The sequence below is a fragment of the Ursus maritimus genome, unplaced genomic scaffold (genome assembly GCF_017311325.1).
Source record: "Ursus maritimus isolate PB19 unplaced genomic scaffold, ASM1731132v1 scaffold_19, whole genome shotgun sequence".
Lineage (NCBI taxonomy): Eukaryota > Metazoa > Chordata > Mammalia > Carnivora > Ursidae > Ursus > Ursus maritimus.
The window spans coordinates 30364929-30390146 of NW_024424341.1; the positions used below are offsets into that span (position 1 = coordinate 30364929).

The 25218-nt window shown below is 48.0% G+C and overlaps 2 protein-coding genes across 2 annotated transcripts; both read left to right on the forward strand.

The window, feature by feature from the left end:
• The first annotated feature begins 303 nt into the window (after positions 1-303).
• Positions 304-8208, forward strand: MON1B (MON1 homolog B, secretory trafficking associated). The gene is made up of 6 exons (XM_040633620.1): positions 304-622; positions 839-996; positions 2979-3308; positions 3834-4653; positions 5012-5159; positions 7587-8208. The coding sequence occupies exons 2-6, from the start codon at positions 849-851 to the stop codon at positions 7794-7796; spliced, it is 1656 nt and encodes a 551-aa protein (XP_040489554.1). The 5' UTR covers positions 304-622; positions 839-848; the 3' UTR covers positions 7797-8208.
• Positions 8209-8814: 606 nt separating this feature from the next.
• Positions 8815-22857, forward strand: SYCE1L (synaptonemal complex central element protein 1 like). Its single transcript, XM_040633621.1, has 12 exons — positions 8815-8928; positions 14259-14321; positions 15970-16029; positions 16215-16289; positions 16854-16901; positions 17176-17230; positions 18474-18557; positions 18813-18876; positions 19743-19812; positions 19905-19992; positions 20283-20367; positions 20568-22857. The coding sequence occupies exons 1-12, from the start codon at positions 8859-8861 to the stop codon at positions 20625-20627; spliced, it is 822 nt and encodes a 273-aa protein (XP_040489555.1). The 5' UTR covers positions 8815-8858; the 3' UTR covers positions 20628-22857.
• The last annotated feature ends 2361 nt before the right edge of the window (positions 22858-25218 follow it).

Sequence of the window (25218 nt, forward strand, 5' to 3'; positions counted from 1 at the left end):
GGAGGGTGAAGGTGCCTCAATTCTGAGGGAGCACGCCTATTGAGCGGGCATCGGTATCTATCAGGACCGAGGCTGTGAGAGTCCTCGAGACTTCGATTGGGTCCGGGGATATGTCAGTCAAGATGGGCGGGTGCGATCGCAATGCAGCGCACAGTATTGGTGGAGATACCGCGCTACCAGAGTGGGTGCGAACCGCTGGAGGAGGGCCGCCTTCTCTTGATTGGGCCATCAGGAAGGCCCTCCGACTTCGGATTGGCTGAACGCGAGCCGCGCCCCCGTCACGCCGACAGGCGGCTGTAAGGGAAGCTGCCCGGCTCGCCTGTGTTAGCCTGGCGAGCCAGTAGGGTGAAGGAGTGCATAGGCGGCTGGCCGGGTCCCCAACCAGACCGACGTAAATCCGGGAGTGGCGCGCGTCATCTCAACGGTGAAGGGACACCAGTGGGCGGCGGGAGATAGGGCTCCGGTGCGGCGGAGAGCGAATAAAGCTCCGCAGCCGGAAGTGTCTTCAGAGCGGCGTCGTACCCGGAAGTGTGGCAAGACGGCAGCCGCACCCGGAAGTGTGATGCTACCGCTGATCGGAAAGTGATGGTACCCGGCCAGTTGGGATACGGGGTTAAAACAGGTGTTTATGTCTCTTTTTCTGCTGAAGCTTATTAGAACCTCCCTTTTCGGGAAATGTTGGAGGGTGCAAGTAGTTGGTCATGTTTTTGCTTGTCTCATCCTGTTGAAACCCGAGGGGAAACGAACACTAGGAATGTGTCCAAGGGGGCCAGGCTCTGTACAGGCTTTTAAGAAGTTTCCTTTGCTGCCTGTCACCCTCAATTCCCTTACCCCACAGGGATGTGCAGATGGAGGCTGGAGGAGACATTACTGCCCCAGCCCCTGGGGACGCGGAGGACTTGGAGGACACTCGGTTCCCCAGTGAGGAGGCTGGTGAGGATGGAGGGGTTCACGAGGACCCGCCAGATTCTGGAGACGGGGACCTGGAGAAAACAGGTATGCCTTCCCCTCACTAGGGTATTGGTAAGAATGCCTGGAGGTGTCACTGTTGGGGGAGGTCCCAGGGGGACCAGCGAGGAGTCTTTTGGGACTCAGGAGTTTAAACCATAGCAGGATCAGTAGAAGGCAGTTGTGGACACACAGTGTAGTTTAAATCGTTGAGGAATGGAAAGGAAATCAGTGGGTGTCAATGGATGTTCCCTGGGGCCTTGGTTTGAGTTCAGGTCTTTGAGGAATCAAAGAGATCAGTTGGGGTCAACGAGGGGCATTGGGGATTTAGGATGTTTAGGTCAATGAATGACCAAAGGAAAGGTAATACAGTCAAAGGGGAACTATTTAGAAGTCAGTGTCTTTTGAGGCTAGGGCGTTATTTAAGTCATTGAAGTGGGAAAGGGGATCAGTAGGGACCAATGCGCACTCAGTGTTTACATCATTGAGGAGTCAGTGGTGAGTTGTTGGTGGCAGTCTTTAAGGAACCAGAAATTAGTAGATGTTAATAGTGATCATTGGTGAAGAGGCAGTGGACATCAGTGAGATTATCTGGAGAGTCAGAGGACTAGTAGGAGGGTCTTTGAAGTCCTAGGTGGTTGTGTAAAGGTATTTGGTGGAGACTCAATGGAAGTCATTGGGGAATCAATGCTCTCTGATCACTTTGGAATGAGTGGATGTTGGTGGCATCATCGGGAAGGATGAGTGGACATCACTGAGAATAAAGGGTGGAGGTGGAGGTTGTCTTTGAGAATTGGGAATTATTGGCAAGTAATGGCAGATTTTGGGAGGGAAATTGGGAGGAGGACATGGGGGATCAGTGAATGTCAATCAGAGAATGAAGGAATATGAGGTCATTGGGATTTTATGGGAAAATTGTTGAAGTAAGGGTTGTCATTGGGGAATCAATGGACATTGGAATAAATGGGAGGGATGTCAAGGGAATCAGTAGGGGGCAGTGAAGTCGTGGGTTTTATTGCTGATTGTTAATGATAGTTATGAGGAAGGGAGGTAGAGTTCATTATTATAGTTCTGTGTGTTAGTGTATATTATGGTGCGTATTGTAAGGAAGGGAATGGATTATCAATGAGAATAAAAGGTCAAGGAAGTTAGAGGAGGTCACTGAAGTCCTGGATATTAGTAGAAATTAATAGTAGTCATTGGGAAGAAGGGAGAATGAAATAAAAGAGGGTCAGGGGAATCAGGAGATGTTACTTGCAGTCTTGGATGTTAGTAGACATTAATGGTAGTCATGGTGGGGATGGAGCGCACATGGGGTAAAACAGATTGTGTGTCAGCACAGTCATTGGAGGTCATCGAAGACCCAGGTATTAGTGATATTAATGTGGGGTCTTTGGAATGTTAGTGAACAGCAGTGCGAGTAAATAGGGCGTTAGGGGAGGCTTAAAGATCTGGGTGCTAGTGGATATTCATGGCAATCATTGGGAGAATTAGTGGTTATCACCAAAAATATACACAGGTGACCAGGAGAGTCAATGAGGTCATTAGGGATCAGTGAACATCCATGAGAATAAATAAGGGATTAGAGAGGGGTGGGGCAGGGGGAAGGATTTAAATGAGAGACTGTAGAGATAGTAGTGGATGTCATGATGGCCAATGAGGGGTGAGTAGATACTAGGAGAATACATGAGGGATCAGAGGTGTTAATGGGGGATCATTGAAGATGAAGATATTAATAATGGTCATTCAGAAGCAATAGGGTCCTTTGAAGACTTGGAAGTGGCAGTTGTTGAAAGGAAAATAAATAGTCTTTAAGGACATAGGGAGTTCAGTAATGACAGTGAGAGATTGGATTGTTGAGGTTTTAGGGGATCACATGGAGGTCATTGAGGGGCAGAGGAGATGCCTGGAGGTCTGGGTCAGCGCCAGGGGTTATTAGGGAGGGCTGGTAGAGATTTGGTAAGTCCTTGGGCACATGGGGTTAATGGGGAATCCACAGCCAGAATGACCCACCAGGAGTTCCCTTTCAGAATCCGAGACGAAGGATCAGCCACCTGGCCTGTTGTCACCACTGCCCCAGTCAGAGGCCCCATCATGCACCTGTGGGCTTTGGGATCCTGCAGCCTCCGAGAATAGTCCCATGGGGGGTCCCGAGACTGGCTCTGGGGGCCAGGGTGGGGACCCCAGTGATGAGGACTGGCGCAGCAAGCGAAAGCACGTGTTTGTGCTGAGCGAGGCAGGCAAGCCCATCTACTCAAGGTATGGTAGTGTGGAGGCACTGTCGACGACCATGGGCGTGATGACAGCCCTCGTGTCCTTCGTGCAGAGTGCAGGAGATGCCATCCGTGCCATCTACGCTGGTGAGCAAAGGAGGAGGAGGTAGAGCAGGGGATGGTGACAGGGAAAATGGCTGGCTGGCCGGCTGGCTGCCTGGGACACTATCCAGGCAGCCAGGGGTGAAGTCCGTGTATGTGGATGGCTGGCCAGGCATCTGTCTGTTGTCTGTCGCTTTGGCCTGCTGGGTTCTGAGTGATTAACCCGCCTGGATCTGAGTCACTGGCTGGATACTTCCTTGTTTATCTGAAAGCGTGACTTTGGGGGCTCTGTGGCTGAGTCGGGTGTCTCTGGGTTCTGTGTCAGTCCTTGCTGTGTCTTCTCCTATCCATGCTGTGTGTCTAACCTGCTTCCTTGACCATCCCATCATGTCTCTACAAATAACCCAAACTCCCCATGCTGGCCTTAGCCTTGTCCAAGTGTACCATGGAGTGACCATGTGAGCTTGGGCCAGGGGTGTGTGTGTTCAGGGAAAGAGCAGAAGAGCCCCGCCTGAGCCCTCCAGTCGCTGCTGACTCATCTCTACCCCTAATCCCCCTTGCCTCCCCCAGAGGACCACAAGCTGGTGTTCCTACAGCAGGGCCCACTGCTATTGGTAGCTGTGTCAAGGACTCCTCAGTCAGCAGCCCAGCTTCGGGGGGAGCTGCTAGCCGTGCACGCACAGATCGTGAGCACACTGACGCGTGCAAGTGTGGCCCGCATCTTTGCGCGCAAGCAGAACTACGACCTCCGCCGCCTGCTGGCCGGTTCGGAGCGCACATTAGACCGGCTTCTAGACAGCGTGGAGCGGGACCCTGGTGCCCTGCTGCTGGGCGCTGTGCGGTGTGTGCCTCTGGCTCGCCCCCTGCGGGAAGCACTGGGTGCACTGCTGCGACGGTGCACGGCGCCTGGCCTGGCACTCTCGGTGCTGGCAATCGGAGGTCGACTGGTGACGGCAGCCCAGGAGCGGACTGTGTTAGCCGAGTGCCGGCTGGATCCAGCCGACCTGCAGCTGCTGCTCGACTGGGTGGGGGCCCCGGCCTTTGCGGCAGGCGAGGCATGGGCACCTGTGTGCCTGCCCCGCTTCAACCCCGATGGTTTCTTCTACGCCTACGTGGCTCGCCTGGACGCCATGCCGGTCTGTCTGCTGCTGCTCGGCACTGACCCTGAGGCCTTCCATGACATGGCCACCTGCCGGCGCCTGGTTGAAGAGGGCATGCACACCCTTGGTGCCATGCGGGCCCTGGGGGAGGCTGCCAGCTTCTCTAATGCCCCGTCAGCCGGTGCTCCTGCCTACAGCGTGCAGGCTGTGGGGGCACCCGGCCTCCGACACTTCCTCTATAAGCCGCTGGATATCCCTGACCACCACCGCCAGCTGCCCCAGTTTACCAGGTAGGCCTTGACCCTGTGGGCAGTTGGCTGGGCAGAAACGCATGAGATTCAGCATCCCATAGACATGAAGTGGGAGAAGCAGGCATTCTCTAGAAGGATAGAATAGAATGGGTGTCTAATGAGGGAGGCTCAGCCACCAACCTTAAGGAATCCCTTACTCTGATGAAGAAGAGGGCCCCAGTACCCAAGAAATCCCCTCGGTTGTTGGGCCAGCCAGGCCTCCAACCATCGAGAAACCTCAAGTCTAATGGGGGCTGCTGGGCTGCCTCATTTAATTGAACTCCCTAGACTGAGGGGAGGAGGGCCAGCCAAGCAAGCCTCTGACTGACCTTGGCCTCACCCCCCTCCCTCACTGCAGCCCTGAGCTGGAGGCCCCATACAGCAGAGAGGAGGAACGGCAGCGGCTGTCGGACCTGTACCACCGTCTGCACGCGCGCCTCCACAGCTCCTCTAGGCCCCTGCGCCTCATTTACCATGTGGCTGAGAGAGAGACGCTGCTGGCCTGGGTGAGTCTGCTAGGGTCTGGAAGAGTTCATTCCTGACTTCAAGCCTCCTCTCCCTCCACTCTATCCCCTCTGACCGTAACAGCCTCCATAAGGCACACCATGCCTTTGCCTGTGTTGCTGTTCCTGCTATGACCCATGTGTCTTTGAAACCTGAAAGGATTGCTCAGTCTACAACCCTCCGGTACCACTGTTCTTTTCATTGTTCCATTAGCTATCAGTACGGTGTCTTCGACTTAGAAAAGTCAAACCATCAGTGTGCCTGTTGCTTTCCCAGTAGCCCTGCCTGTGTATGTCTGTCCGTTCAGTTTTCGCTCTGCGAGTCCCCAGCACTCTTGAACACTACAGGCTTGGTCCCAGGCTGTGCTTTCTACCTGGGGTGTTCTTCCCTGGGGTCTTCAGGGCTCCTCTCCTCACTTCCCATGGGTCGATTCAGGGTCAGCTATTCAGGGAGTTTGGCCAAGGTGACCGCATTGAAAATGGCACCTTCCCCCAGGCTCTGCCATTTGGCACACACATATTAAATCATTCATTGTACGCTTACTGGGTATGGGGCATTGTACTCTCCCGAGGATTTTATTATTTTTAAATTTTTTTAACTTTCATTTCCAGGCAATTTTAGGCTTACAAAGAAGGTGCAATATAGAACAAATAATTACTATAAATAGGTCCTTCACCTGGTTTCTCCAGATGTTAACCACAGGAGCTTAATAAAATCAGGAAATTAACATCAATACAACAACATCTAATCCGCAGACTTCATTCGGATCTCACCAGTTGTCCCACTAATGTCTTTTTACTGGTCCAGAATCCAGCCCAGGATCATATGTTGGTTTATTTATTGTTACCTTCTTAGTCTCGTTTATTCTAGAGTCCTTTCTCCATCTTTTTTTTTTCTTGCATGTCCTTGACACTTAAAGAGTACCAGCTAGTTAGTTTGTAGGATGTCCCTCAGCTTGGGTTTTTCTAATATTTTATTATGACTGAATTAAGGTCATGCCTTTTTGGCAAGAATGTCCCAAAAGTGAATGCTGTACTCCTCTCTGCACCTATCAAGAGATCCACAATGTCAGTTTGTCCCACTGTTGATACAACTGAGATCTCTTTTTCCAAAAAAAAGAAAAACAAACAAACAACTTAGATCTCTTGGTTAAGATGGTATCTCCCAGATTTCTCCACTATAAAGTTAGTGTTGTCCCCCTTTTTAATTAGTAAGTATCTTGTGGGGATTATGTCAGGTTTCTGTTTTTCATCACACTTTCATCCACTGATTTTAATAGCCATTTCCGATTCTTGTCTGCAATAGTTCCTGGTCGGGCGTTTGCCAGGTAGTGAGTTTTGAACCCCACCATCCCTCCTACAGTTATTGGCTGAGGTTCCACTACTGTATGGAAGAACTTTTCCTCCCCCTCTTTATTTGTTGAATTTTAAATTTTATATCCATATGGTCTCGTGGGTTTTTCTTTAAATCAGTGGGCTACAAGCCTTTCTGTCATTTATTTTGGTGCTCAGACTATCTCAATTTAGCCGGGCTGGGCCTCTGTCTTTTTATACGTCACCATCGCTGTTTAAGCATTCTTGTTTTCTGGCACACACTGTTCCAGGCTCATCATGTACTCTCTGTGCCAGTCCTGGAATCAGCCATTTGTCCAGGGAGCCCTTGTACCTTTTAGTGGAGAACAGCATTTCAAAACCAAGATATGGTAGGCCCAGGATTTTAAATTGGGTTGTCAGAGGATGACTCACTGAAGAGATGGCGTCTGAGGGGGAGGTGGCGGGCCATGTGAGTATCTAGATGGAGAGAGTACACCTGGCAGAGGGAAAGGACCGTGCAAATGCTGTGAGGTGAGGCAGAACGTGGTTACATTGAGGAGGAGCAGGGAGAGGTGAGAGTGGCTGGAACAGAGTGAGCGAGCGAGCGAGCAGTGAGAGGTAACACAGAAAGGTATAGTGACCTGGGCAGGTTAGGTCTCTCTGGTTGGTATAAGGATTAAATTGAATTAATCCTCCTATTATGCCCTATTAGGCTACAAAGGATGAAAACTGGTATGTGGAGCTTAGAACAGAACCTTGTATACAGTAACTGCTCAGTAAATGTTAAGCATTGTTGTTGTTATACCCGGTCCACAGATGAGCAAACTGAGATCCGGGAAGTACACGTGTGCACGCACACACACACACAACACTGCCAGCATTACCCAGTTGAAGCCACTAGATCAGCAGTTTCCTTGGCCCTACTGAAAACCCCTGGCCCACCATGACACAATATTAGTTTACCTGTTTTAGCCCAGTGACCATGTAGCAGCCGGTGGGAACCCTTGCCAGGTCGGTTTTCCAAACAAGAGACAGGCATGGGGCTAGGGTGGGGTGGACAGGACTGGGCATGGCCAGCTCTGGCCTAACTGACTCTGTCTCCTCTCAAACCTGCAGGTGACTTCCAAATTTGAACTCTATACCTGCCTCAGCCCCTTGGTGACAAAGGCAGGTGCCATCTTGGTAGTGACCAAACTCCTGCGCTGGGTGAAGAAAGAGGAGGATCGACTCTTCATTCGTTACCCACCCAAGTACTCCACACCTCCAGCAGCCCCAGCTGCCTCTACAGACCAACCTTCCCATAACGGCTTGTTCACTGGACCTTGAGAGGCAGAGTTCTCAGACTGGGCAATGCTGAGAACCACCACCTTTGGTTTTTACCTTCTGTCTCCACTCTGGAAATGAGGCAGGAGGGACTGAGGAAAGGCTGCTTCCCCAGCCCTGGCATGCTCCTCCACCTCTGGGGAAATCCTTAGACCGCTCTGCCTTCCTCTCCCTCTGCCTCACCTCTTCCACTTGGATGATGTTCCTCTGCCAGGGGCTGTCTCCTCCAGTCCTGGGCACCACACCTTCTGTCCTGCATCAGGAGTCTGCCTCCTTGATGGGCTCTGAGCCCTGAGTGTCCAGGGTTGGCCAAGGTCCCTTTGGGTGGTCCACAGGGGCTCTAGAATTGGGAATGCACGGCCAGCCTTTATGAAAGGCTCTAAGAAAGAATCAGTACATAAAAGACCTAAAAGCAGTTCCCACAAGGACATTGCTTTGCCCTTCATGTACTTCATCCTCACCCGGTCCAAAGTGGCCACCAGTGTTCGCTGCTGCTGCTATCGGTGAGCAGGTGGTCTCCAGGGCAGAACACCTGACTTCACAGGTGGCTGAGATCCAGACTTTTTGCATGGGAGGTGCACTTGGCTTCTAAGGCTCATTGAACTCATCTGTGAAGTGCAGAAAACCTCGCATAGGCTGTTACGCGAGGATTTGTGAACGGAAGGGGACTCAAGTACCACCGCACAGCTCATGTATATTTGTCTCAGACTCCCACAGTCTGCACCACACAGCAACCTCGAGAGGGAAAGGCCTCCCTAGAGTTCATATGCGTGTGCACAGCCCTCCCTCCTCAACCAACCAAGACCCAGTTCTGCGCTTGTTTTCCTTGCACTGGAGTTGGCCGACCTCGGGGTGTACGCATGCGCGCTAACTGTCGTTCAGGGGCTTGGGTCCGTGCTTGGTTAGAGCGGAAACCTCGTTGCTCCTCCGCTCTGGTTAACTGACGGGCAGACGCGCAGTGCACGCATGCGCAGTGCACGCATGCGCGCTGCAGAGCCTGCGGCCCCTACGNNNNTAACTATTCGTCGTCCAAGGCGCTCGCAAGCACAAACCGCGCGTTGGAAAATGGCAGCCAAGTTGGAGCCTTTGAAAATGGAGCCCTCCGAAGTCGTAGAGGAGGCTGAGGAGGCTGAAGGTAGGGAGGGCGAGCCAGCCTCTCCCTGGCCAGGGCAGAAGGGAGGGAGCCTTGTCCCATTACAGTAATGAAATATTAATAGCGGTACTAAAAAAGGTAAAAATTTAAGCTTTTTATAAAAACTTCACCAAAGGGGAGAAAAATAACGTGCTTATTCTCATCGTCTAGATTAACTCGGCTTTATCGGGTATATTGGTTTAAGTGTTTCGAAGAAACAACAGACTAAATATTTCAATATGCATCTCTTCAAACAAAAAACGGGGATGGATATCGTCTCAAAAATCACCGTGCTCCTGCCACACCGAGGAAAAGCAACAATGATTCCCCTGTGTCATTTCACAGCCAACCCATATCACACTTCACACGGACTTTTAAGTCTGAATCGAGAGTGGCCTCTCCCACGGACAGCTTCTTTTCTCTGGGGCACTTTGTCGATAATGACACCCCACACCCTAGTGCGGGGGAGGGGATTGCCCTAGAGAGAGAAATTGCCGCGTACCCTGAACTAAAAACTTCCCAACTTGGTGATCCACCGCTATGCCACTAACATTTTTGAAATGTACCAAAGTACAGCAAATAACATGGTGAAGGCCCCTGTACCCATCACTCTTGTTTCAATAGCTCTGGACTTTATGCCCTGTGATTTTTGTCCCCCTTCCTGCACACTCTTTAAACCACTGTATTAATAACATTTGGACTGCATCTTTCCAGATCTATCTATGCAGACATCAACAATAATTATGATTGTTCAGTAGTGTATTGTTATTTCTCCAGCACCTAAAACAAAGCCTGCTTGGCACATAGTAGGTGCTCATTTAAAAAAAAAATTTTTTTTTTTTTTTTTTTAAATTGTATGAATAGTAACTTTAACACGAAGAGTTCCCTTAGGTTAGGGCTACGCATCCAGGGCCAGCTTTCAAAAGGACAGTCAGAAAGAAGACAGATGCATATAGATACTCATTTATTAAGCACTTACTATAGCACTTAAAATAGTAGCAACTGTGCTAAAAACTATTTTAGTATCAAGCTTTCAAATTAGTCAAAATTAGAATTATGATTAACTTCACCAGCAATGGAGAAAATTGAAAAACATATGTTATCATTTCTAGCCCATTGAAAATGGCTTTAAAAAGAGAGGGATAAATCTAGTATTGATTGCTCTGTGGGGAAGTAGGCTCTCTCTTGCCTCACTCAACTGACCAGTAAAGGCTTTGCTACAAGCAATTTGGCAGAGTATTTTTAGCATCTAAAATGCTATTCCATATCTTTAGTCACCATGGTTGGTAATCATAGAATATGCAGATGTGTGGACCATGAAGGATTATCAGAGTGTTGTTGATGGAAGCAAAACACCAAGAGCAATCAGGGAAATGTCTAGATTTAAATATATCCATGCCTATTGTGGAATTCCTATGTGGTGGACATTTTTTTAAGCAGTAGGAAAAAAGATATTAAAAATTAATTTTTAAAAGAGTAAGGTCATGGCTTATTGACACAACTTCAAAGGTGATCATACTTTTATGAGAGAAAAGCAAGTTGGGATTTAAAAAAAAAAAAAAAAGAGGGGCAGTGTCAACTAGAGCCCTGGGTATGTTGCACGGTGTCTGAAGGCTTAAAAGCCTACCTAATGACTTTCAACAGGGGACTTAAATTTTTAGGAGTGTGCAAAGGTGGAGGCATTTTTGTGATTTTTTTTCTTTTATTTTTCTTTCAGGAAAATGTAGTGCTATATAATTTTAAAATAGAGAAAGGGGGAAATTTTTATTGGTATCCAAGGATCATATATTAATATTGATCAATATTAACATCCCAGTTTTGATGGTTATAACTGTGGTTACCTGGTAGAGTCCCCTTGTATATAAGAAATATACACTGGAATATTAAGGAATAATGGGCCATGGTGCCTGCAATATATGGTACAGAAATGCTCACAAATGAGAAATCTAATACAAAGGCAAACAGCACTGTGGCCTTTTTCTACCACTTTATGTACATCTGAAATTATTTCAAAATAAAATGTTAAAAGGGACTCATGCTGTACAGGCTGTTTTGTAATATAGGTTTCTCAGAAATTTTTATCAAGATGTTAGTCGGGTTATTTAAGAGATTTATTGATCACTCATGACTCGGACTAGAAATGAAGTGGAGAGGAAAAATACCAATGGAGCTTTTGCAGAAATGGTTACAAAAGCCAGCTGTAAAAGACATGGGGATAATCGAGAAATCACATTGGGCACTGGATGATATTACATGACGATTGTTAATCTTCTCAGTGTGATTACAGGATTGGAGTTATTTCAGAAAATGGCCTCAAGTAGTTGAGACCCTTAATGAAATATTTGGGGATGATATGTCATAAAGCATAGGGCTTGCTTGAAAATACCTCAGCACAGGAAAAACAGCTGAAGCAAATATGGATGAATATTAATGGTTGTCAGAACTTGGTGATGCATAATCAGTGTTCATCATGGTGTCCTCTCTATTTTCATGTGTGTTTGGAAATTTTCTACAAAGAAAATAATTAAAATACTTCCCCTTGTTAAGAAAGTAGCTTTAATTTTTTTGTTTCGTTTCCAAATATTAAGAGTATTGTAAAAATGAAAAAGTCTCAAGAGGAGACATACCCGTTATTGATTATTGGAGAAAGGCAGTAAGATTAAGGGCCAACGACAGAAGGGGAAGTTTCATTTTTAACTTTACATATTTTGTAGTGTTTGAATGTTTTTTGGGTAACAAAGTAAAAATTAAAACAATACATGAAACACATTACCTCTAGGAAGGGGAGTGACTCATTGAAGAAGGGACTGTTCCTGAGAGGAAGCTGTTACTTTTTCGTCTGTGTTTTTCTACATTTGTTTATTAAATAATTAAAAATTCAAATGCAAAATTAAATTAATGCATACTAATTTGTAAATGATTTGAGACAAGACATGTAAAGAAAGTGAACATACCACCAAACATTTTAACAAAACTTAATAAGCTCAGGTTAAAAACCCCTGATTTACAACATGATTTTTTAAAAAGATTTTTTTTTTTTTTAATTTTTGAGAAAGTGAGAGAGCGGTTGGGGGTGGGGGGAGAGGGAGAGAAAGTCTCAAGCAGGCTCTGCACTGAGTGTGGAACCCGAATGGGGCTCAATTTCATGGTCCTGAGATCACAATCCAAGCCAAAACCAAGAGTTGGACGCTTAACTGACTGCACCACCCAGGCATCCCTACAACATGATTTTTAATGGCTACAAAGGATTTCATCCTATGAATGTGCTATAATTAAAATATCTTTAGGTTGCTTCCGTTTTTTAAAATTAGAAACAATGAACAACTTGCCCACTGTCATTTATTTCCTTGAGATAGATTCTAGATACTGAATTTCTGATCTAGAGAATTTGAGTAATTTTTTGATATTTACTACCAAAAAGATTGAAATGTAATACTGGTTTTGCCTATCAGATTGGCAAAGATGAAGAAGTTGGAAAACATACTTGGCTGCTAAGAATACAGGGAAGGAATCTTTTATGGGCCTGCTTGAAACAAGTAGCAATTTCATAAAAGCAATCAAATTTAGTAATACACGTGTTCTTTGATCGAAGAGGTGGCTTAGTAGGAATCTATCCAGTAAATATACTCCCATACATGCACCAAAAGAATGTATTGGGATGGTCTTCTGGTTGAATTGTGTCCCTCCCCAAAATTTATGTCTATCAGAACCTAAAAATGTGACCTTATTTGGAAATAGGGTCTTTGTAGGTATAACTAGTTCAGATGAAGTCATCTTGGTTTAGGATGGGCCCTAATCCAATGACTGGTATCCCTATAAGAAGAGGGAAACTTGTGCATACAGAAATACACAGAATGCCAGGTGAAGACACACACACACACACAAAAGGAAGACCCATTTTGTGGTACTTTGTTATGGCCGCCCAAGAAAATTAATACAGATGGTCACTGTGGCATTGTTTATAACAGCAAAAGAAGGGAAACAACTGGAATATCCATCAGTAGGGGACTTCTCTTAAATTATGGTCTGTCCGTTCAGCAGACCACTATGAAGCCATTAAAAAGAATAAAAATATCACCAGTATACACTGTCAAATGAAAAATACAAGATGTAGAGCACCATTTATGACACAACACCCCTTAAAAAGCAAACGAGTGGTCTTGTGCTTGTATGTGAATTATACTATCTCCAACTACACAACAGATAGCTTGTAATACTAGTGATCTCTGTGAAGGGGAAGTGAGGAGCGTGGGGTCTGAGGAGGAGGGATTTTGCACTGTAACTGTGAGTAAGCATTTCTTCCTTTATCCTGGGGCTATCACATGCGTTTTGTGAGCTGCCTTTCATTCTCTCTGCCCAGTGTTCTTGGAGAGGAGTGGGCCAATGGACTTTGACCTGTGATCATTGATTTCAAGAGTTTAAAATGTTAACATTTTTCCTGTGTTTTGTTGTTGTTGTTACTGTTGTTACAATTTTAAAAGTAACACAGGTTCACGTTAAATACACGTAGAAGTACATATGGCGAAAAGTGTCTTTGAATCATGATCCAGTCCTTACAATTGAATGATACATGTGTCAAGTCTCTTTTAATCAATAGAGTTTCCCCTCTCCCTCTTTTTTTTTTCTTTGCAATTTATTTTTGAAGAAATCAAATTGTCCTTTGGAGTTTTCCAGCATTTGCATCCCCATGGTGTCATTTGACATGTTTCTCTGGCCCTTTTATTTCTTCTGACTTGGTATTTAGGTATAGAAACCTGGTAAGATTCCTGGGTTGTTTTGGTTTGGTTTGGTTTTTGGCAAGAATCCTTTATAAGTGGTGGTGTGTTCTTCCATGAGGAGGCTCATAATATCTGGTTGTCTTTTTTTTTATTTTAGCAGTCATTAATAACCATTTCCTGCACCCATCAGTTCTTAAGAATTTGGAAATTGTGACCCATAATGATTTTTAAAGAATTCATATGCAGTCTCTCTGCCCTACTACATCAGTTAGAACTTCATAGTGATTTTAAACAGCAGCAGCTGCAGCAGCAAAAGTGCAACCCCCTCTCTTACCCCGAGTTTTTTTCATTAAGAGGATGCCTGTGGTGTCCTTTGACCTCTTAGGAGAAGCTGACCATTAAGAGTCCTGATTTATCCAGCACACATCAGAAAGCTCCAGGGCAAGGGACAGGATCTGGCAGGAACCCTGCTCTGGCTGGAAACCTGCCCCCCCCCCCCCCAGCCTGTCCTCAGTTCCAGCTCAGGGGTTCCGTAGAACTCACTGTGCCTTTCTTCCTCCCTTCCCAGGTAGGCCTGGACCTTTCCTCCTGTAATTCTGGTTTTCATCTCCACAGGGCAGACCAAGTCTTTGAAGATGACTGAAGACCTGCTGGCAATGGTGAAAAAGCTGCAGAAAGGTCATGCGTCTCTTTATGTCAGAGGCTCAGCCTGGGGTTTTGAGGCGGGCAGATGTGGTTCAAACCCAGCCCCGTCAGCTCACAACCCTGGGAAATTATCCCATTGCGTTTTCTCCCTTTTATTCAATTTAATTCTTTGAACCAAAAGTACAGTTTCAAAATTCCAGAAGTATAAGGGGATGGAAAACCCTACTCTCTTACACACACAAACACTCACACACACCAGCCATCCATGTCCCTGGCTCAAGGGCTAGCAGCAACTATTTTGAAATTTATTTATATAAAATAGCAAATAGCAATGCGAATGACTGCACCTTGCTTCACTTGTTGAGGGGGCCTAGGAGTCAGTGTATGTCCCGGCTGGGGCAGAGTGCTGGCCAGGTTTGAGTTTCAACCCCCAGCCCACGCCATCTGCAACTTAAAATACTATGCCCCATTGGTCTGTTTGGTCTGTTTGAAATAAAAGAGAACCTCTTCTACCTCCAGCCGTGCACACCCTGTCCTCCGTGGCCACCTGCAGAAGTGCATTGGGGCTGCTGCCCAGGCTAAAATTAGGTAGAGAAATTACAGGGCTGGAAATGCAGAGTGACGGTGACTGTCTCCAGTAAAATGAAGACCCTCAGGAATGTGTTAAGTCATAATCAGCACCTTGGAGAGCATTCACTCTCCTAGAAGTCTAAGGAGATGCAATTGGTGGCCTCCGAAAATCAAGGGCTTGAGTTTATTAACTCCAGAACTCCAGAGCGTCAGGGGTTGGTAGTGAGACCCAGCAAGTGTTGGGAAGCTTTTGCCCCAACTCTGTGCTGCTGACCTTGACCAGAGAGGAATGACGAGGAAGTCTTCTCCATCTTCAGGAGCCCTGAAATTGGGACTGTGAGAAGTTAGATACAGTTCTCTAAAGAGAGAATGATCTCTCTGCCACTGGAAAGCTTTAAAGCTGCCGCCCACAAGATGAAAGAAGCATTTTCCCCCATTTCTCAAATGAGGCCAATACCAGAATCAGATGGACAGAAGTGACTGCTAGGCTTTTAACAGGGTGGAGCAGGTGGGAGATCTCTACTGGCTCCCACCACACTCGAAATTACATCTAAAGGCATCCACCATGTCCCAGGAGGCCCTGTGTGATCTGCCAACTCCACTTTCCCCCACCTTGCCTCCTGGTACTTTCAACTTGCTCACTAGACTCACATCAGCCACACCAGCCCTTTAGCCATGACCTCGGGCATGTGTCTCACTCACTCCCACTGCTGGGGCTCTGTACTTGTCCCTCTGCCCAGCATGGTTCTTCCCTTCATACTCCCCACCCCACAGAACTGCAGGATTCCCTCTCCTCACTTCAGGTGGGGCCCTTCCATATCAAGAAGCACCTTCTACCCTTTCACCCTTCAACCCCTTGTTCACTTTCTTTCCACCCGCAGCAGTTACTGCCAGCCACATTGATAGCATGTATCTTCGTTCAATGTCTATCTCATCCATGCAGAATGCAGACCCTGCAAGGGCCTCTTACAGAGCCCAGCAAACAGCAGGCACTCAATAAATGTGTTTTGATTGCTAATACCAGAGAACTGTACCAACACCCACCATCTCTGTCTGCCTTAGACAGCCAGCCATCTGTCTTCTCTGGCTCAATCTTTCTTTTGTTCTGCAGAGGGAAGCCTGGAGCCACAGATTGAAGACCTGATTAACCGGATTAATGAGCTTCAGCAAGGTAAATTCCAGGACCTAGACTTCCTAGCTAGCCCGGAATAACCTGGACTTGAATGCCTCCACTTCCTCATCTATAAAATCCAGGCACTTCCAGGTTGTTGAAAGATGAGTGTGCAGTGTCACGGTGTGCAAGAGAATAGCAAGGTTAGAGGCAGCACTCACACAGTGTCCTCTTCTTTGGCCCAGCAAAGAAGAAATCCAGTGAGGAACTAGGAGAAGCCCAAGATCTCTGGGATACCCTGCATAAGGAATTGGACTCCTGTAAGTAGGACCAAAAGAGGGACCCACAGATCTTATGAGCACTGCTGATGTTCTCTGCACACTTCAGGGTCTTTGCATGGGCTGTTACCTTCACCTGCAATGCTCTTATCTGTATGATACCGATTGCCTTTTGCTCTCTCAAGTGACCTTTCAGCTCTCAGCCCAAACTTCATTCTAACAGATCTGTCTTGGTGGCCCCATCTAAATATGGGCTACCACCGTCCCTCTGTCACTCTGACTCCCCTGATTGGTTTGTTTCTTCACAGCCTTTATTTCCACTTGACATAGTGTATTTTTTCTTAGTCCTCTCTCCCATTGGTATAAACCCTGTGCATTCTTCAGGGTCTTCACTCCTTTGGCACTTCCAGAGAATGTGGACACTGAAGGGGAGAAACTGAATCAGGATGATCCCTAGTGGGAAATGGGTGCGGGTAGCAAGAAGGTACTTCCCCTGCCCTGGCACTGTGCTGTACCTTCTGTGGCTTTGATATGCCTTTCCATGAAGTTGCTATGTGGACACAGGATGTGGCCTCTGGAGGCTCAAAGTGTCACTGTGTTTTCCAGTGAATGGAGAGAAAGCGCACCTAGAGGAGGTCTTGAGCAAAAAGCAAGGTATTTATCAGTTGCTCTGTCTTCATTTTTCTACCCCATTCTACCCACAAAAGCCCAGAGTTCCCAGAACAGCTAGAGGAATCCCACTGAAACCTGAGTCAGCATGCTTCCCTCTCTTCTCAGACCTTTCCCTGAGCTGCCACCTGACTTGAAGTAGACACTAAAGACCTCCAAGTGCCCTCCAATGTGTGATATGATGTGGGGCCCATTATCTCCACCCAATCCTGACTCCCCAGGAGGTCACACAGGGTTCCCTTGGTTCCTCTCCCCACAGAGGCACTGAGGATCCTCCAGCTGCACTGCCAAAGGAAGGAAAGTGGAGCTCAGAAGTAAGAGGTCCTGCTCAACTCTTCCCCACCTTACTCCCCAACCTGAAGGAGGAGGGATCAAGAGCTCGGGAAAATACACCTTGGACACACACTCCTTATTTTTCCTTTCTGTAAAATAGAGTAGCTAGACAAGAGACTTCCCTGCTCATCTTTGATATCAGATGGTGGTGTTGAGATTAACTCACTCGTTTGATCATTCATTGCTAGTTTCTTTATTAAATAAATTTCACTCACTGTTGTTATTCTAAATCTTCTTTTATTTGCTACCCAGCTCTTCCACCATCCATTCATTCATTTATATATCTGCCCATTTAGGCCTCCAGTCATCCACTTACCCATTTGTTCACCCACTCACCCATTAATCCATTCATCCACACATCTATGAAATCCTTTTCCAGCCAGCCAGACAGCCATTATGTCTCCAGCTTTCCATCTAGTCATCTTCCATCCATCCAATCATCCATTCACCCTCTCTCCATCTTTCCTATTACCCATTCATCTAACTATTCATTTTTTCACCCTGCCATCCATCCAGACATCTGTCCATCCTTCCAGCAATCCTTCCTTTATTTCACTGTCTAGCCATCATCCCTCCACTCATCATTTCTCCAACCAGCCATCATCTCTTCAGCCAGCCATTCACCCATCCAGTTACTGTCCATCCAACCTCCCCATCCATCCATTCATCTCTCCATCCTTTGAATCTTTCCCTAACATGTTCTTATGAACAGAGGTCTCACACCCTGGTGTACCATGATTTTAACTGTGTAGAAAAGCTTGATGATAAAGTGGGTGTATGCTTAACCACATCACACATACTGTCTGATGAGCAGTTCATGTCCATTTTTCTACCTGATCCTCACAATGACAATTATAGGAGTTAAGGGCTACTGTCACCTGTCCAGCACTATTACCATTTTACATATGAGGAAATGGACCCAGACTGGCTAAGTAATTTGTCCAAGGTCACAGTGGAATAGCAGATCTAGGACTCAAGCTGGGACTTTAGAATCTATTAAGCTACACTACCATGCCCCTCCCAGGTTTCTTGGGAAGGCATGGTTTGATGAGGGACAGGATGGACAAGGTGATCTCAAAACAGGCCCATAAAGTTGCACATTCTGTCACAGAAGAAGGGAGAACGATGACGGTTGTGAACAGACCACCACCATCCCCCAATGCTGCTGAGGGAAGTGGGGGCTTATTCAGAGAATATGACTAAGAGTTGTCTTTCTCCTTCCAGGAAGAACATGTTGCAGGAGTGCACGGAGAAAATTTCCGTCTATAACTCTCAGGTTGCAGAGAATTACAGACAGAAGAAGCTGGGGTAACTGCTGGGGGTAACCCCAGGTCTAAGGCCCAGTATGGTGCTGGTCGGGCATGGGAGTGGGGCTTGCATCAGAGAGTTTGTTGGAAGAGGAGCTATTGGAACCAAGGCTTGGAGGAGAAAGCCCATAAAAGGGCTCCTAATAGAGGGAGCACTGGGCAAAGATCCAAAAGCCCTCCAGAGGAATCCTTAGACTGGGCCAGGCTGGATGTCAGTCCTACCATGTATTCTCTCATTCCTGGGTGTTGGCCCTAGGTTGCACGTTGAAGAACAGCTGGAGAATTTGATGGGCCAACACAAGGACCTCTGGGAATTCCACGTGAGCCATCCTCATTGCCTCCAACCACAGCCCCTTCTCTCCTGGTTTCAGTGTCTCCACTGACTGGCTCAGTGTCCACCCGCTGCTCACCCCAACTCCATGGGATAGTCTTTGACTCCTTTCTTCCTCTTACCTACCTACTCAGCCCTTCAGTTTTTACCTTAAATTTAGCCACCTCTTACCATTGCCCCCATTGCCACACGCAGCATCTATTGCTCAGACTGTTACAGTAACCATTCCTGAGCATCCCACTTCCTTCCTGCTTACCTAGAGTTTGCTCCCCTTGCAGTGGCAAATAGGAACCCCGAAAAGGCCATGGTCTGATCATTCCTTCATTCAACTAATGTTGCTGGATATATCCAGGCAGGAGGAGACAGTGGGAAGACAAAGGGATCAAATATTTGCTTGTCCCCAGGATAGTTGGGTGCAGGGGAAGGCATACTCAGACTCAAAACAAAAAAAGCAGATAGATCATGGAATGTCAGTGGGGAAGGCCTCTCTGAGGAGGTGACATCTGAACGCAAACAGAGTAAGGGAGGAAAACATGCAGGTATCTTGGTACCAATGTCCTGGAAGAAGGAAAGGCCAATGCAAAGGCCCTGAGACTGAAGGGTGCCTGGGGTATTTGAAGAAGAGGAAGGGGAGGCGGATGGAAGATGGGGGTGGCGAGAAGAGATGAGATTTGAGAGGTATACGGGGAGGTGGGGAGCTTTTGGAGAGTAAATGCATCCCCACCCACAGCTGGAATTGCAGGTCAAGTTAATAGTTGAATGAATGAATGAATGAATGAATGAATGACATAATTCGGGTGAGGACTTGCTGAGGGGGGTGAGAGAACACAGACGAGTAGGTCTCATTTCTCGCAGATGTTGAAGCAGCGCCTGGCCTGGGAGATACGTGCCCTGCAGAGCAGCAAGGAGCAGTTGCTCACTGAAGGTGGGATGCTCCGTGCAGTTTTGGGGCTGAGGGGGCGGGGCCTAGCCCTCTGGGGCTCCTGGCCCCGCCCATAACGCCCCGCCCACCCGCAGAGAAACTGGCGCGGGCCAAGCTAGAGGAGGTGGAGCGGCAGCTGAGCTTGCCACCCGAGGTCGGGGGCGCCCGGGCGGTGAACGATGGGTGAGAGGGGCAGAGAGCATGGGGCGAAGGGGAAGGAGCAAGGAGGAGGGCAATGGGCCGACTCCCCCCACCCCAGGCACTGCCTCCAGCCTCGTCTCCAGCCTCCTCTCCCGCAAGGCCTGGTCCTGGAGCGGATCCGCGGGGCCCCTGCGGTGCCGCGCGCCTTGCACCCCAGCGGTTCGCACCCCGGCCGCGTGGCGTCTGAGGTCTATGTCAGGACCTTGGTGGCCTCCTCCCTGCGCTGCTCCATTCTCGTTCTCTTCTTCCTTTCTGCATCCTCTGTCCTCCAGGCTGAAGGCGGAGCTGGAGAAATTCGGGGGACAGGGTCCTGCCCAAATCCATTGCATCCCAAAGGACGAGGCCGGCAAAGTAGAGGTAGGCAGCCCGGCCATGCGGCGAGGGGGCAGAGACAGCGGGCAGGGGTACCCTGGGAGTCTCTTGGAGAGAACGTCAGTGGGGAGCAGGGCGGCCCCCCGGGACGTGCCCGACAGGGTAAAGGCAGCCACCGGGCCCCGTGCGCGGACGCCAGCGCCCTCGGGAGCCGGGGCCGGCAGCCTGACTCGCGGCTCCCGCAGGCTGACCCCGAGCTCCCTGGCGCTATCAGTGAGGACCTGGAGCCGCCCCCAGAGCAATAGGACCCGCCCGGAGACCCCCGCCCCCACCCTCTTCGAGGCGGGCCGAGAAATAAAGAGGATTTCGGACCTTCCTCCACCTCCTGCCTGACTCTGTGCTCCCCACTCCCCCCGGTGGGGAGCGGGGCCTTTGCGCTGGGGTCGGGGGGCGTGTCCAGGCACTCCGGGCGGGGCTTCGGCCGGGCTCCGCCTACCAGTCGGTGGAGGGCTTAGGAAGCTCAATGAATGTTCCTGAGCATCACGAAGGACACGTGGGTGTCGAATCCACTCCATCTCCTCGTCCTCACCTCCCTCCGGTTCTTAACTGTCGGTGTTACCAACAAGGGCTAGAGGGAACGTGTTAAAAACCCATGTGAAGTCCTGTCTGTCTCCTGTGGTTCAGAATAAATCCCAGCCTCCCAAGAGCCCCTGCATTCCCCACAGACTCCCACTGACCTTTTGGCCTTCCCCTGCTCCGCCTCACATGTTAGGTACCAGCCAGCTACTTTTGCACCCTTTCCAAGCACTTTTTCCTCTCAGGGATTTTGTCCTGCTGTGTCCTCATGAGGGGCGCCGTTCCCTTCCTCGGGGCAGCTAACAACCGCAAGTCTGTTAGGTATGTCAGAGGCCTTGGAGGCTGGCCCCGGGGACCCTATTTCAAAAGGCACCTGGCACCAGGGTGCTGTCATTTACTAAACACGTCTTCATAAAATGTCTGTGCTGCTTGTCTGCTGTGTGCCAGGCACTAGTGTAGGCCCTGAATTGAAATAGCATGGTCAGGGGATGTCTCACTGAGGGAGTGGTGCCAGAGCAGGGAGGTGAGGGGGCAGGTGAGGAAGGGAGCCCTGTGGGCATCTGGGGAAAGGTGCCCTGGCAGAGGGAATGGCTCCTGCAAAGGCTGTGAGGTGGGATTGAGCTTTGTTGTGTTTGAGGAACATCTGGAGGGAGCCAGTGTGGTGGAGCCCAGTGAGGTAAAGAGGGAGGGGGGATAACGCTGGAGAACTGCTGGGGACCCAGTTAAGTCAGGCTGAGTCTGCCTAGTCTTTGTAGTGTTTTGAGAAGGGGCCCTGGCCCCCAGCAAACACTCAGTATACGTTAACTATCACTTAGATCCCCTGGCCCACTGCCCGCCTGCCTTAGGCCAGCCTCCAAGGATCTTTAGGGAGCCTTGGTGTCTCTGTGTTACACAGATGGACAGCCTGGATATTCTGCCGACTTACCGTTTTCCTCCTAGGATTCAAATCCTGGTTTCCCTGCTCACTGGCTGAGTAACCTCAGCAAATTGATTAACGTCTCCCAAACTCAATTGCCAGATTTGCAAAATGATACCAACTGCACAGAAATTACGATAAACCTAGCCAACTCTTGCTCCTCTAGGAAATCTCCCAGATAAGGTAAACTGCCTCATGTGGGTACAGTATAAGGAGATGGTTGATTGTCTCCCAAACCAAACTCTGAAGAGTGGAGACTGACTGGCCTTACTTTGTCTCCCTGGGTTCCAGTAAAAGGCCTGAAAAACACCGCTGAAGACAGAACCCCCTTTCAGTTGTTGCCTTGATATTTTTGTACAAGCATGAAATCCACTGAAATTCCTTGGATCTCAAGGCTAGTGATGATTAATTGTTAATTGTTCCCGTGTGCCAGTAGTTATTATTCTTAACCATTTTTCTTCTCTCATATAAAATAAATAATGGCTTATTCCACATTCCTGGAGTTTCCCCAAAAGCTCATACGTTGAGGTTGCTTCTTTACTCTCACATACTTCCCTTTCTCATCTGCTTGTAAGTTAAGGGCAGTTGTCAAATTATTCCCCGAGGAGGAAAGGATCAAATGGTGTTCCTAGTCAGGGAGTTCTGTTAGTTTTTCCATCTTCGTTCTGTTGGGATTGTGGGTTTGAAAGGGGAGACTAAAAGGACAGGAGACTGGGACTGGGGAGTGTTGAACAGCAGCATGGAAAGTGCACCTTTATAAGATGGAGGGAGTCCTAGATGGGAGCTATGCTGACCAGCGTGACAACGTCGGGCCACAAGGGGCCGCAAGGGGCTGCCGAGCACTTGCAGTGCAGCTGCTCCAGAGACATGCCCCAAGTACAAAATCCACCCTGGATTTCAAAAACCTGGAACAAGAAAAAAAATTAAATGCATCATTAATAATTCTTATGTTTATTACCTATGTAAATGATACTATTTTGTGAATAGTTGTAGTAATATTTAATGAATACATTGGCTTAAATAAAATATTAAGGTTAAGTTCACCCTGTTTTTCCTTGTTTAATTTTTTTAATGTGGCTAGTAGAACATTTTAAGTTACATATGTCGCTCCCATTATATTTCTATTTCTATAGGACAGCACTATTTTATTAGAGGGTGTGGAAGGGGACTGGGCCATCTGCTGCGCCCCTGGCCCCTTTGTAACTGTTAACTGCATAACATAGCTGCTGGTCTCCCGGTGTCTTGGTCTCGCTTGGTGCCTTTGGTGCCAGGAGCTCAACACTGAGGACTGGAACAGTGTTTCACATGGGATGGGCATGCATGCAGGGCCCACACCCAGCCATCTGCATCCAGATCCCTTCTCCGTGTGTACATCTCAGTTTGTGGATGAACAGATCCCATAGTCTTGCATCTCAGAGAACATTGTGGTGCATTTGAAGGACATAATCTTGATGTACCAGATGTCCTTGCTCACTCAGGTGAAAATGCTGATTTTATCTCCTGAACACCTACATGAATATAACATTTCTTCTAATGCCATTAGCAAGAGGCTCAAAATGGCTGCACTACAAAATTACCAGGCTTCAGGAATGCATTTTACACAATTGTCATGCCATCAAAACTGTCAAATGGCTGGTGAGGAGCAGGATAATCACGTGTTCTTAAAATTTTATCCCACGGTTTATGTCTAACTCCAAAGGGGAATGTGCCTTTACAGTGGGGAGAGAGAACCGTCTGAACCAAGGGCCAAGTTGTGGGACCAGATGAGTGGGAGACACACATCATCACCCATGTGGGGTTCTTGATGAAAATGTTTAACTTCAGTTTAATCAGTTGGAAACTGCAGAGTGAGAAGTTCTGTAGGACAAACCGCCTTGGACATCTGGAACGGGTCAGTGTCATGAAGAATGGAGAAGCTCTGATGTATTAGTTACCTATCACTGTGGTGACAAACTACCACAAACTTGATGACTAAACAGTACAAATTTGTTACCTCGCAGTTCTGGAGGTCAGAAGGCCCAGTTCTGGAGGACTAAAATCAAGGTGTCATAGGCGCTGTGTTCCTTCTGGGGGCTCTTAGAATCTATTCCTTACCTTTTCTAGCTTCTCAAGGTTGCCTTCAATACTTGACTCCCACACTCAGACCTCTGCTTCTATCATCACATTTCTTCTGACCCTCCTGCCTCTGTCTTAAAAGGACCCCTGTGATGCCATTAGGTAATCCAGGAAAATCCCCTAACTCAAGGCCCTTAACTGAACCATGTCTGCAAAGCCCCTCTAGCCACGTTAGGTCACACACTCTCAGGTTCTGTGGATTAATGCACATCTTTGGGGGCCATTACTCTGCCCACCGCTCTGGAGGACTGTTCTGGAATGGGAGAGACCAAAGAGACCAAAGGTAATTCAAGAAACTTGATTGGACCCTGAATCAAGGCTGGGAGAAAACATGGTGGGGCCCTTTGGGGAATTAAAGAAATAGAGTGAAATTTGGATGGCACTGTGGAATTAATGTTGATTTCTAGCAATGGTACTGGCAGGTGGTTGGTCAGGCCAGTCCTACTGACGTGTGTTCTTATATTGGGGAGATGAGGGCTGAAATAGGTTCTAAGTTTCATAATGTCTGCCACCAATGCTTGGATGGTTGGGCAGAGTGGAAGTGTGTACATGTGTATGAGGGGGAGGATGAGGTGGGTGCGGAAAGGTAGTAGTCAGTCTAGGGGTTTATCATATGGTTCTTTTTCAAGGATTTGAAATCCTTTAATAAACCGAATAAGAGGAAAATTGGGGCTCCATTTCCATAGTCCCTTCCTGTGTCCTAAATGTCCCAATGAGAAGTCCCTGAGATGGCAGACTTTGTATTTTGCATGAACATACGTAAAACCAGACTTGATCTATCCCGAATGCCTAGGAGTGCACCCCTCTCCATTCGGCCTCTGATTTTTCCAAGGTGACTGCAGGTTTATGGTGTTCTTATTAGGTCCCAGCTCAACTCTGCCTTCTTAATGAAATTTCTTTATTGGTGTTTAGTCCCTTGGAAATGAGAAGTGCATCTCAGGCTCTTTCTCGAGGTCTTTTCATCTCCACCCAACCACCACTGCTCATTGGGAGATGTTTTGACCCTCTCCTTGGCCAGGATTTCAGGAATTACAAAGCGGGACGAAGCCTTCCTAGCCTACAGCAGCCTGCATAAAGAGGTGACAGCTCTCACACTGGTGGCCTTTCCTGGTTAACAACAAATCTGTGTCCTTTGGATTTTGATTTGCCATTTGTTTTCCTGGCCCAACTGACCTCCCTCTGCCCCTGCCCCCACCTCCTCTGTCCGCAGGGCGTGTTTATTTCCCGTAATTTGTTCTCAGAACTTTGCTTTGTCTTTCAGGTTCACAAGCGAATGACCCTGGGGGAGC